This window comes from Saccostrea echinata, unplaced genomic scaffold (genome assembly GCF_033153115.1).
Source record: "Saccostrea echinata isolate AGI-Se365-2 ecotype Australia unplaced genomic scaffold, CSIRO_AGI_Sech_v1 ptg000033l, whole genome shotgun sequence".
Lineage (NCBI taxonomy): Eukaryota > Metazoa > Mollusca > Bivalvia > Ostreida > Ostreidae > Saccostrea > Saccostrea echinata.
In genome coordinates this window covers 32502999-32517622 of record NW_026889782.1, presented here as the reverse complement: position 1 = coordinate 32517622, position 14624 = coordinate 32502999, and the positions used below count along the sequence as shown (strand labels likewise).

The following is a 14624-nucleotide window of genomic DNA, read 5'->3' as shown; positions in this document are numbered from 1 at the left end:
GGGTTCATTTGAGGGTACATTTAATGTTTGCTCTTGTCTTGTCGGTCTTGAAATATTTGGAATGTTAATTTTTTTCAGATTTCTTCAGCAGTACATATGTATGTATTTGATTGTTTTAGGTACATTCTTGAAATATATTGCTTTCTGATATGTAGAACATTTATTTTATTCAATGGCACATGCATAGGAACATTGTGCAAAATTTTCTTTGAGCCAAGAATCCATGGGCAGAATTAAATACACGTCTAAAGGATTTGGATAGCCTTTTAAAAATGTTACACACTGTACGTTCTATACGAAGTGTCTATCTCAAATTTGTTCTCCAAAATTTTTGAATGAGTTACACAAAATATTATAATCTGAAGTGTCCTTGTGTGGCAAATTGTTTTGAAACAAAATAAAAACTTCAGGACACACTTTCGACACATTTTTTTTTTTAGCTCTGGTTTGAATAAAATATAATTAGCTTTTGAAGCGCTCAATTGTATTGCTTACTATTTCAGGACACCATTGATACCATGACACTATTTAAGGACACCATTAGGAGAAAAAAATATTGATTCCTTTTGTCTCCTTTTGTCTCTTAAGAATTCAACATTTTTAGGCTTACCAGTATATATGTTTGCCTTTAGATCATCCTCAAACAATTATTTCAATGTTAAGTTTTTATATCATATTTCAATATTTTCCTAAGAATCCACCCCTTTTCTTTATAAAATCGATATTGCAGCATTAGTACGAAAGAGAGAATGTATCAAGCAACCAATCATCTTTCTTCCATAAAATCAAGTACAAAGTATCTAACATTTATGCCTGACAGCTAAAGTATCCATTTTAGTTTCTTATGGGAACATACCAGGTGGTGATAAACACACAGTTCAACATGAACAGCCTTATTGCTATTAGTTTTATTGTTCTCTTTTCACCAGCGACCCAAGCTATCAATGTTTCTCCGCGATATACCGCACAACTGGAATTTGATAATAAAATGTCTGATAACAAACTTTTAGGCGAATTCAAAGCTCAAACATTGACTCTATGTGCTATTATGTGTAATAATGAGTGTGGCTTGTTTGGATTCCATCATATAATGGAGAAGTGCCGGATCCACCAGAAGATCTTCACTTCCGGTCTTTCTGACGGGCCCGGATGGAGATACTATTTAGATGGTTGTATGTATGGCTTTAAGTTTCGTTTTACTTTTCACACTTAAAACCACACCCGCACGCGGATAGAGACAAACGAAAAAAACAATACACTTTGTTCATTTAAACAATAAAAATGCTTTCTTTTGTTGTTTATATGGAATTTACTGTTGCAGCTATTACCAGAAAAAGCCAAACCAAGATAAGCAGTTTATGCAATTCTTCTGCAAAAGCCGCAACTTCATTTCCAATACCAACAAACAAAGAAAGCATTTTATTGGTTATATTTATATCTGTACAAATAATCATCTAAATAATCGTATAAAGAAGACTTTGAGTAAATTAAATACGGTATAATTGATATGAATGTCGTTGTACATTCCATTGATGGAAGAGCCATTGCTGAAGAAATCTGGTACCCGTTTTACAAAACAAAAAAAAAAAAAAAAAAAAAAAAAAAAAAAAAAAACAACGTACGACTAATTCCAAAATTTAAATCTGCTTGTAACTTTTTAATTTACATTATATTGAAAATGGTTTTAATCTTTTTAAAAGGAATGGAGTAAAATATTTTTAGGCTAGCAATTTTAGACAGAAATATTTATTTTGAATTTTTTTACAATCAAATTAATGTTTTGGTTTTAGTCGTAAGTTCTTTTATAAAACTGGCCCCTGTAGAGGTGATATGCTTAGCGCTGTTTACTAACTGATAAACAACAACGGTTTTCTTAAGAAATAAAGAAGAAAAATCAGCGGATATTAATATTTTCTGTTTCAGTTTTACCAGTTGATTGTAAAGATCTTCGTGATAATGGTCACACTAATACAGGGGTGTACGAAATTTATTTCAATGGAACCAACTCCGATCCTGTGAGAGTTTACTGCGACATGGAGACGATGAACGGAGGGTGGACGGTATATAATTTATTTTCAATTCGATGTATATCATGTAATTAGGAATTAAAGGGATTGATTTGATTATGATATATTACACAAAATGAACGTGCAATTCTTCGAGACAAAAATAATAGATTGATATACATGTTTATCTTTCCAAGGCAATTCAGAAACGAATAAATGGATCCTTGAGCTTTGAAAAGAACTGGACAGAATACAAGAATGGTTTTGGCTCACCGGAACAGGATGTCTGGATCGGTAAATTTAAATCTTACACCTGTGTAAAATCACGTTTAGAAGCAAATCAAGGGTCTAACTTTAAGGCTGGGTATGATACATTGCGCAATATGCATTTATTGTTTGTTAATGAATTTGTTCTAAGACAAATATATAAAGTGACAATACGGAAAGAAAAAGAATTTCGTTTTGTGACCTGGCATACTAAGTTTTCAAAAATGACGAAGATTAGCCGAAAAACCTATACTTTAAAAGAACTAAAGGAACTAATATAAATTATATAGCTTTTAAATTCTGTTTGATTATGTTTAGGATATACCTTTTTAATTGTATTGCAGTAAAATAATCAATTGATTTCTAAAACAGGAAATGACGATATCCACCAGTTAACAAAGGGAGGACCCTCATCACTCTATATATCCATCACACTAGTGAATGGTAGCAGGCTGTATGAATTGTACAATGAGTTCTCAATTTCTAGTGAAGCAGACAAGTACCAGCTCTTTCTGGCAGGACCTGCTACAGGAACCTTAGGTACGTTATACGTAGAGAGAGAGAGGGGGGATGTCAAATATGCATCATTACACAGGTAGAGATATTTTAAATACCCACTCATATAAATTAAGCAAGGTTCAAGTAGAGTTGGTTGTGAAAACAATGAAAAAGATAAGAAAGAATAAGGACTGACTGAGTACCATTAACCTGTGAAGCCATCGACAAATCTTTATGAATGCTTTTTTGTTAAGAAAAAAGAAAGTAAAATGTTCAAAAACTTTCTAATCTAGAACTGAATGACAATTTTCGACTTTTTTATGTAGCATTTTCAATCAGACTTTCAGCATAATAAAGTATGGGTGCATTGAAGTGGAAATGCAGAACTTTATAACTATTCACCGATGCGTCGGTTGACAATGTTTTTTTTTCTCCAGCCTTTAAAAAACAGTTCTATGGAAAAAAAAATTAATTGATGTGATGTAATATTTTTTTTCTAGAAAAAAACATACAAATTATTAAAGTAAGGAACTTATTCTTTTACGTCCATTCGCAAACAAAATGACTGTGCTATCTTATTAAAGCAAAAAGTCGGGGAGAGAGAGAGAGAGATAAAAAGTGGGAATTTTAAAGTGCTTCTTTATATTATACAATTTATTTCCTATTAATCCAAGTTTTATGCCAGGAGCGTTCTTTTGTTAGCTGTAAAGCTTAAAAACTTCAATTCAATGAAAATTAAACAATAACTTTCATTCTAGAAATTGTTGAAAGTTATAAAATCAATGGAAATATTTTGTTTAAAAAGAATTCCTTGGACTTCTACTTCTAACCCTTACCATGACTTTTGGAAGCTTAGGGAATAAAAATTGATAGTCAGGTGAACAAGAAAGAGAATCACTATCTTCATCTTTCAATTGGCGTAAAAATTTCATAAATATTGTGGAAATTCTTTGGAAAATTACACCAGATGATGGGCTAAATAGGAAAAGAAGTGCTTGACATTTTATCAGCTTAGATAAAAGTATCAGATGGATGTTAGAATCTCCCATTAAGCGATTGAGGGGAAATATGAAAATCATCCATCCTTCTGTCTCCAATAATTCAGAAGAGGTAAATTACACGATCAATATATACTGGTTCCTGCTGACAAAGGAAGTAATACTATTGTCTTTGTTTGTAAGGTTCATTATTTTAATTGTATTTGGGAGGAATTGGGAGAGATTTTTGTAAGTTGCAATCCAACTTATACATATAACTTCCTTACTAACGGCGGAAATTCTATAAAATCATACCTTTGTTTTACATACTTTTGATATTCCCAACAATCAAATTGAATCTGAATGACCATGTCGATATTAGCTGGATTCTAAAACTGCATAAAACTTTTGACAAACAAGGAAACATAGCGGGTTCCAGTTAAAGTTCTAATAAGGCTTTTTTTTACTCCTCACTAAAATATCAACAGCATCCTCTTTGGTTGCATCTCACTATAATATTAACAGTAGTGAAGGAAAACTTCAAGAGAACTGTACAACGAGAAGTAGCTTGAATCATAAGGTGGATACCTATAAACTCCTGGAAACTTTTTAATAAATTAAAATCAACAGAATTAAAAAAATTACAATAAATCAATACGCAGGTAGGTTAAGGCTTCCCGTAGAATATGACAGTGCACTCTGTGCATTCACATCTCTGAACTACCAAAATATGACGTCATAATCGAAAATGACGTCAGGTCACTGCAAACCTGAGGTGTTATGACGGGGAGAGTGTCATGAACTTTACACTTTATTTCAAACTGCATGTAAAATGCTAGATAGCTATTGTAAAATTCACGGGTCGTTAAAGGTTTTTTAAGTTTTATATGTCCGAATATTTTAAAAATACACCGCTCACCTATCCTTGATTGAAATTCATCATGTTCAAAATGCTTATGAAAAATATACTTTTGAAATGTACTCTGTTTTATACCCGTGGTTGGAGGTAGAATTTATTTTGTGTGTATAAAAGAGTCTGGCGCAGATGATTAATGAGGATTTATCTGAGAATGTTTGTGGAAATCTGTAAGAAGAGGTTGTTCTCTAACTGAATCTTGCTTGGGAAAAATGTGTGTTGGCTTTGTTTTACTACAGATTACGATATTGTGTGGAAAATACCCTCAAATTTGTAGGTAAGTTGAATTTCTCAGGAAATATTTTGTACCCAAGTAATAGTATGACTTTTCCCAAGCACATTTCGGATACACAAGGATACGATGAGTTTATTTATATAACAAAATGTTAATAATTATTGTGTTAATCAGCTGCGCCGAAGCGATTTATATGAAAGACTTCAAAAAATTATAAATGACCGTCAAGTGATGAACAAAGTCATGTGATATCATAACAAATATGCTAATATATAGCCAAGGGAACCCTCTATATAAATTGGAAGTACTAAAGTTCAATACTTAAAAATTAAAACCAAAACCGACCTCGCAATGACATATTATGTTTTGAGCGCATTTTAAAGCTTCGGGAATCCTTAACATAGCTGCGTAACATTAAAACGTACGAGTTGTCCGTCTCGTGCAGTGGTTAGAGCGTCTCCTATAGAGTCGCGGAGATGATCCTTACAAACAAGGATACATAACGGGTTCCAGTAAAAGTTCTACCAAACGTCCTTGCTTACATTTTTATAAAATATTAACAGTGGTAAGGGAAAAACTTTAGGAGTACTGTACAACAATATATTCGAGAAGCTGTGAGAATCAGACATGGAATACTTAAACACTCTAAGGAACTTTTAGAAAATTTGAAATTAAAAAAATACACAAAATCAACAACATCAAAACGTACGACCTTTCGATGCTTTATACAAGCATAAGCAACACAATAGATAGTGATTCCTTATAATTACATTTATATATGAAATAAAATTGTAAATGTAAATTTAAAAAGTGCCCTATAGTAGGTTTAATATACACGAGGCATCCCATGTTCATTTCAATAGTCCCCGCCAACTGACAAAGACAGTGACACGAGAACGAGGCTCCTGAACTTTCACTACTTGGCGAAATTTACATCCAGGTGTAATGATCAAGAAATCCACTCACCTTACTTTCAAAGAGTTATTGTAGAGAAAATAATTTGAAACGTATATATTCATATTTTTACTCTTCTAGCAAATTTTCTTTTTTGATAACATACAAATACATTCCTCCCATCACCCTTTCTCTTACATCATATTTAATATAACTACCTACTAACATTCTCTAAGCTGTTGAGGTAGGCTAAGTGGCATGATGCTCAGCTCCTGATCGGGAGAGGGGTGGGTGCTCATTTAAGTACTTACAATGAAATATGTGGAGAAAAACGAACAATGAAATATGTGAAGATAACGAATAGTATTCAACATCAAAAGTCCATCAAACATTACAAATTAGGAACAGAGCAAACACGGACCTCCAAACATCAGAGGTGGGATCAGGTGCCATGGAGGAGTGAGCATCCCCTGTCAGACTCTGTGGTATCTTTTATCTCAAGCTCACCGAGATATATCGTGTCGACATAAGAATGGAAATAACCAGTGTTAATTGACAATACGTCGTCGATATATCAAAATGGCGAGTTGAAGGCCACAGCACGTGTTTTCTTCTTTTCACGTAAAAGATTTTGAACAAATTCTGCTTCATATGAATACAAAAAAGGTCTGCTAATAACGGGCGCAATTGGTACCCATGGGAATTCCAATAGATTGTTGGAAGACCTGGTCTCCAAAACCACATAGATATTGTTAATCAGAAACTCGAGCATCTTTTTAATGTCAACTTCAGAGTACTTGTGTGTACAATCAGATTGTTTTTTTTAACAAGGTAACACTCTTATCCAATCGGAATTCAGCGCAAGTAAATCAGTTTAAATATTACTATTGGTTAACAAGGACTGAACTAATTTTTCATTGTAATCTTCTTTTTTTCTTTAATTCTACAGGGGACAGAATGCTTAACTCTGGAAATCCTTACACTGACCTGTCTGGGATGTCGTTCTCCACCTCAGACAGAGATAACGACAAATGGAGTGGAGTTAACTGTGCTGCTGATTGGGGAGGAGGAGGAGGCTGGTGGTATAACTCCTGTAACTACGCCTACCTCAACGGTCCCTGGTCCTCGGCAGACTGGTACGACCCATGGAATCCTCCAGTAAAGTACGCTAGAGATGTGAAGGAGACCATGATGCTGATCAAGCGTCACTAGGTAAACATTTGTTATTCTTTTTATACATTGCTTATTCTTCGATATTTTTGTTTTTCATTTGAATCGCGGGTTGAAGGAAGGGACAGTTCTGTTGTTAATATTTTTTGTGTATTTGTTTATTCTTTACAGATGAAAGTTAAGAAAGAAAAGAAATGGATGGACAATTCATTTGAATGTTATTAAGACATAGCACAAAGATTAAGCAATATAAATGAAGAAGACATGCCATTTTTATTAATTATTGTATTATATTATTTCTGTATTTAAATAAATGTAAATAAAATGGGCACATATGACAATAGTATTTTTTGAGGGAGGAGGGGGGTCATTGTTTAAATGTTTAAATGATGACATATTCTTAACAGTTTATGTTTCTGAATAATATAGGCATTTTTGTGAGTAGATATCTTCCAAAGGTTTTCGTTGTTATTTTCATTTTCTATTCCAAAATTATATATTGAATAAACTTAGAATTAGAAATGTTGTGTTCTTATTTACAAATTCTGATCGTTATTTAAAAATTCTGATCAGATGGCAAAAATGAAAATTGATGAATTGTAAATTTTTAATTTTTTTACGTTTAATTTTACTTATTCTATTTATTTGATGTCTATCACTCGGCTCAAATAGTGACACTGGCATGCTCTTAGACCTGTAAGTGACTTCAAAGCTGAGTGCGTGACAAGTAGCTTGATTTATACGGATTATGCTTTTTTTTCTTTATTCTGCCTCTGATAAGAAAAATCCTGTATTTTCACTGGTCAAGAAGAATACACATGTAACTATATATATGTTGTTGCAACTGGCATTATTTTGCAAATGTCACCTTTTTTTGACCTTCTGACCTGATATTAATTATACATTTCATTACTTTTGGCCTCACTAGGAGTATTATTGACGTCACTTGAGTTAATCCATGAGTGTCTTGATGGCCCCTGGTCCTACCTCCGATGTTTTAAGAAGTCTGTATTTGCTCTGCACCTAATTTGTATTCTTTAAATGGCCTTTTTATATTGATTAGTGTTCGTTATTTTCATATTCCATAAACATCAGGCAACTTCAGAATATAAAGACTGGCCACAGAAAGTGTGTTTTTAAATTAATTTTTGCAAAAAAGAAATCTTCGTCGGGATAGATTCGTTATGAAGACAATAAGATGGGTATAGTGGAATTACATTGGATCCTTACACCTGGCCCATTATGCATTTTCAAAAGCATCGGTATATATTTCGAATTACTCTTGTAAATGTCTACACACCTACTGTTGCCACTCCCATCCCCAAATATTTTACATTTGCATTTGTCAAGGGAAACACGATAAACTAATAAATCAATCCAACTAAAGTTTATCGCTACAATAGGATTTGGGAGCAGAGCAAATGTGGAGCTCTTAATCGATCGGAAGTAGGACCATGTGCCATGGAGGAGTAAGCATCCCTGTTAACAGTTTAAGCGGGACTATTGATATACTTATATCATCAATTTATTTGTCAACTTCTAACTTTGATTTACAAATTGTCTGCATAAATAGAACATTCTAATGTGTATCGAATCAACTGTGAGATGTAAATTCCAAGTGATAATGTTATAATTAATATGAAACATAAGGAAATTGAGCATAGAAAAGTTTGTCATCCGTTTATCATGTTGTTTGTTTGTCATTGATGTCTCTTTCTGATAAATTTTCCAAATATAAAACATTTTTGTCAGACTCTGTGGTGTCTTTTATTTCAATTTCAAAGGAATGTGCATGTATCAAATCAATGAAACATGAAAATGAATAATGTTAAAAAATGACACGTCGTCAATATATCAAAAAGTGGAATTGAAGGCCACAGCAATAGATTTCTTTTAAGTGATCTACAGACAAGAAATCAAGTCCATATTTCAATATCACGTGACCCTGGAATTATTATATTGACAAGGTGAAGATAACAAACAGCCATCAATCTCAAGAGGTTTTTTTTCCTCTCCTATAGAAGTTTTTGAATACATTCTGCCTCATAGGTGTATAAAAACAGGTTTGCTAATAAAGGAGCAAAAATAGTGCCCTTTGTAATTCGAACAGTTTGTTGGAAGACCTGGTCTCCAAAGACTACATACATATTATCAATGATGAACCTCAGCATCCATTTAATATCGCCTTCAGTGTACTTGTGTGTAGAATAAGAGAGGTTTTTATCAAAGTAATCTTGTAGATGACCAATCACAAGATACAAAACGCAGCACAGTTAAAACTACAATAAGAAGGCGGGACCTAATTTATACGGGAAATGCTTATGACATCACGCAAAAACAAGTTCTTCAAATTACCACAAAATGAAATGATTTGCTAATTTAAGCTGTTGGATAGATTTAAACGACATCAATACTTACTAATGCATGTATTTTTGTCTCGTTGGTTAAATCCCACACAGAAATATACAAACAATCACAATGCATTTGTCAATGCGACGTCATATCGTAAAATTTGACGCAGTTTGTTTGAAGTGAGAGGCGGATCAAGTAATATTTTATACAATGACAAATGTATTTTGCGATTAAATAAAATATTATTTGCAGATATATAAAAGGCCATTAGCATGGATGCAATGTCTATTTTATGATTTAATTCATATACTTCCCGCACATTCCCTAGACAAGCGATACTGCCGTATATTTGTATGTTGATTCACTGAAGGGCAATAGAAGGGTCGTAATAAATCGATGTATTGCAAGGACATACCCTCAATGAATTATGACAAGCTTTTATGCATAAACTCAAGAAGTATGAAGATATTTGAAAAGTGCTGCGAACCTGTTGAAATCTTGCAAATGAATTAATTATATATATATTTAATGTACTTGACCAGCAAATATTCAACATACGGTCTAACAAATGTAATTTTAGCAATAAGATAGTGGAATCTATATAGTTTCGCAGCACTTTTCACAAACTACAAATAGTATTGAAAATAATTCTAAATTAAACTTAGATTTTTAACTTGGTAATGCCCTTGCAATATTGGAATTTATAGATGACCTCAATACTGCAGATATACTTGCTAAAATTATGTGACTACCACATCACGTGACAAGTCTAAATAAGAAATCAAGTCGTCCTCAACATGTAGTTTTTAACCACATTATATTTGTCCGATAATAGTAAAGTCCTAAAAAGAATAGCCCATCCTTGTAAAGAATGTATTTTCTATCTGAATAATTCGCCGAGAATTCCATTTGGCACCTTAACTGTACTGCGAAATGTTCGTCTTCCATTTATATCGAAGAAGCAGTTGTCTATAATATCAAAAAGGTAAGATTTTAGTTTATCTTGAGGAATGGTTGTATAATAGTGTAGAAAAGTCCTACGTCCTGATGCGCAGCATTGTTAAGGCGTACTTCGAAGAAATCAACGGAATATAAACATGCATAAATACATACCTTTTTAAACCTTTTTTTTAAAATATCTTTTTAAACTGAATTTATTTTTATAAAGGTACTATATTATCACATGACTTTAATATTATTTGAAATAATATTATATACCCCGCTCTGCACTAAATTTGGTGTGGTCACGCTATTTGATAGTCACGTGATAAATGTATGTATTGTGTACTGTACGTAGGTCACAAACAAATTTCAATATCGCAAGGGCATATCCTAGTTTAAATTAAAAAATTAAGTAATAAATTGTTCTATATAACTTGAAGTGTATGGAACCTACTGCTGCTTTAAATAGAATTCGAATTTTGTTAATTTAAATTTCAAGTTATCTGGCTTTAGTCGAAATATGTGTGACCATTACCAAGTATTTTGTGTATTTATTAAGTTAAGATATCTATTTCAGGAAAGCAGCAGCACTTTTCAAGTTAAAGAATTTGCCCGTTATGTATATTCAAAAACTGGTCAAGATCTATTCAGTGTATGCCCTTGCGAGAAGGCGATTTAATGAGGCACCTCGGCGTGAAACATGCAAACCCTGTAGACAAAAAAAACGGTAGAGTTGATTCAAAACATTCTCTTGATAGATTGTAAATAATGGTACTAAACAAAGGTTTCAGATTTGTATCAATGACCTACCTTTGCAAATATTATTCGGTTTAATAATAAAATGCATTTTTCAATGTGAAAAAATTACATGATCCGCCTTTCACTGCATAAAAAATGCGTCAAATTTTACCATGATGACGTCATGCCAACAAGTGATAAGAAATCAGTGATTTGTTTTATATCTTGCTTTATGGGATTTAACTAGCGACAAAGATGAATGCAGTCGTAAGTTTTGATGTAGTTCATTACTCTTCCACAGTCTGGAATCGCAAATTATTTAATTTCTGTTATTGTGAGGAATTGCTATATTTGTGTGATGTCACAGCTAATCTTTTTCCGTATAAATTAGGCCCGCCATCTTAATGCAGCCTTAATTGGGCTGCGTGGCGGAAACTAAATAATTTAGAATGTCCATTGAAAGCAAAGAAAATGAATTTCACGGTTGTTCATGGTCACTTACGATGTTTTCTCTGATGTGCAACCCTATGTCAATCTGTGATTACCTCATCCTTATCCAAGGGGCTACGGTTTAAACAATAACCAAATATACACTATATGAAGTTGCTTTCACAAAAGTTAGTTTTTATTCAATGAACATAGTGAACAATTTAATAACAATGATTATAATTACGAAGGAATTTAGAGTCCATAACAATAACAACAGGATATCCCAAATTCGAAGCGAGAGTTTCAAATTCCTCCCATCACACGAGGATTTCACAACCTTCACCCATTACAGAATATTCAAATCTCAAACCTTCCAAACAAGAGCAACTTGTCCCTACTTGTCACAACACATTACTCCACCCATCAAAATAAGATTTCCCAGTCAACAACCCTCACAACAACAGCTTCCCAGTTCCCACCTATCACAACATGAATTCCCAGTCCCCACACATCACAATATAAGTTCACAGTCCCCATCCAGCAACAGCAATTATCAGTCCCCACACTTCACAAAATCAGGTCCAAGTCCAATGACATCACAACAGGAGTTCTCTGTCCCCAGTTTTTACAACAAGAGGTCCCAGTCCCCACACATCATAACAGGAGATCCCAATAACCACACATAACAACAAGAGTTCCCAGTCCCACACATCACAACAGGAATTCTCAGTCCCTATACAGCACAACAGGAGTTCCCAGTCCCCACATCATAACAGCAGTTCCCAGTCCCAATACATCACAACAGGAGTTCCCAGTCCCCACATCATAACATGAGTTCCCAGTCCCCACACATAAAAACAAGAGTCCCCAGTCCCCACACATAACATATGGAGTTCCCAGTCCCCAAACATCATACAGGAGTTAACAGTCCCCACACATCATAACAGGAGTTCACAGTCCCCACACATCATAACAGGAGTTAACAGTCCCCACACATCACAACAGGAGTTCAGAGTCCCCACACATCACAACAGGAGTTCACAGTCCCCATACATCATAAAAGGAATTCACAGTCCCCACACATCATAACAGGAGTTTACAGTCCCCACACATCACAACAGGAGTTCACAGTCCCCACACATCATAACAGGAGTTTACAGTCCCCACACATTACAACAGGATTTCACAGTCCCCATACATCATAAAAGGAGTTCACAGTCCTCACACATCATAACAGTAGTTCACAGTCTCCACACAACACAACAGGAGGTCTTAGTCACCACACATCACAAAAGGAGTTCCCAGTTCCCAGATTTTACAGAAGGAGTTTTCAGTTCTCACACATCACAAGAGGAGTTCCCAGTCACAATACATCACAAGAGGAAGACAAACTCACCACACATTACAACAGGAGTTCCCAGTATCCACACATCACAACAGGTTTTTCAAGTCCACACACATCACAACTGGAGTTCTGAGTTTCATATTTACATTACTGGTAGCCTTAACAGCTTATTTGATGAAATATATGGAGAACACACATCATAACAGGAGTTCACAGTATATGGAGATCGGAAATACTGTGTACCAAACACTTTGTGCTCAACTCATTATATACTGTAAAAAAAGTAAGGTGTACCATGGCAAGTTGAAGATAACGCACAGTGATCTATCTCAAAAAATCTACAAACAATAAAAATGTGTGAGCAAGGCATAAACACTGGAAATTCCAGAGGTGGGATTAGGTGCCAATTAAAGGATACCCCCCCCCCCCTGTTCACAGATCATTTCGCCGTGAACCCTATGCACTGATCAGCTAGATGGAACATTGTGTGTCAAATTTAGTATAAATACAAAGGCATACCAATAGGTTTGAAACGCGTCGGCCAACATTAGACCCTATGATAGGTAGTATTTACTGACAAGGTCATTATAACGACCATAGAATTAAAGAAATGATGAATTTAGAAAAAAGGATCGTGAAATCCCTATAACATCAACTAAACTGTCAGAAGTCTGTCTCGGTTTAAAAATTGATCGTACTCAGATCATGCCCTTCTGTATCAAATAAGCTTAGAGACGTAAACACCGTAATGCAAGTGACAGCGGAATAAAGCTACATAAATAAGGAAAGTTGGAGATGGAAAAACTGAAGTCATCTTGTTTATCATTCAATTCAGTTGCTACTGGTCCCATATCATTTATAGTCAGTAAAACAACCAAATATGAAACAGATGTGTTAATTTAACTCGATATCTTTTATTTGAATTTCACTAGGAAATATCAAGTCAACATATGAATGTACTAACTATTGTTAAATGATAATAGGTCGTCAATATATCTAAATGCCGAATTGAAGGCATGTACAATTAGAAGCACTCAGCTGGAAAGTATTTTTCTGAACATTCAATTATTTATCTAGTTCTTACTTTTTCAAACAGTAAGGATGTCGTTAGACAATGGCATTTTGAATCCCACATTAATAATGACTAATTGTTCATTAGGACACATGTTATACTTGAGGAGAAATAGATGCTTACATCAAACGCATTCATTCTTTTATTCTCTTTCACAAAACTGTAAAGAACACATCATGATTGAAGTTAAAGAGCATTTTTCCAACTCCTTATTAAGCCTTAATACTTACTTCATACTTTTGTTTTATTCCTGACTTTATTATGTTGTTATATGTGATTTTCAAATCAAGTATTAATGAGGACTAATTGTACACAAGATCATCTGTGGAGAAATATGTATGCTTACTTCAAAAATGTATTCATTCTCTATGCAGTTTGCCAACAAAACACCATGATTAAAGGGAATTTGTTCATACTCCAATCATTTTTATTCTGGCTACCATATGTTTCCAAGGTTTCACAAAGCATTTTCCTAAGTTCTACCTTGACTACTCTGAACAAAACTTATTCATTCAATGTAGAGTCTGTGCACCTTTTTATTTTTATTAGAAAGAGAAAACATTTGCTCTGGTTTTCAAATCGACAATCAGATATATAGATGAAGCTTTATCAATAAACAAGTTACTTTCATTGATATATCCGCTCGATAAATCCCAGTCAACTCGAAATTAAAGACACTGTATGACAGAGTATGCTACATCTGTATCGTATTTGGCTGTTTTATTGAATAATGACCACATATCAACTAACACCTAAACTGTATGACAAATGGGATAGTACCAG

The 14624-nt window shown here is 33.9% G+C and overlaps 1 protein-coding gene across 1 annotated transcript; it reads left to right on the top strand.

The window, feature by feature from the left end:
• Positions 1 to 844: 844 nt before the first annotated feature.
• Positions 845 to 7005, top strand: LOC133198439 (ficolin-2-like). The gene is made up of 5 exons (XM_061334533.1): positions 845 to 1172; positions 1924 to 2060; positions 2204 to 2300; positions 2646 to 2813; positions 6743 to 7005. Exons 1-5 carry the CDS (start codon positions 845 to 847, stop codon positions 7003 to 7005), a joined length of 993 nt encoding a protein of 330 aa, XP_061190517.1.
• The last annotated feature ends 7619 nt before the right edge of the window (positions 7006 to 14624 follow it).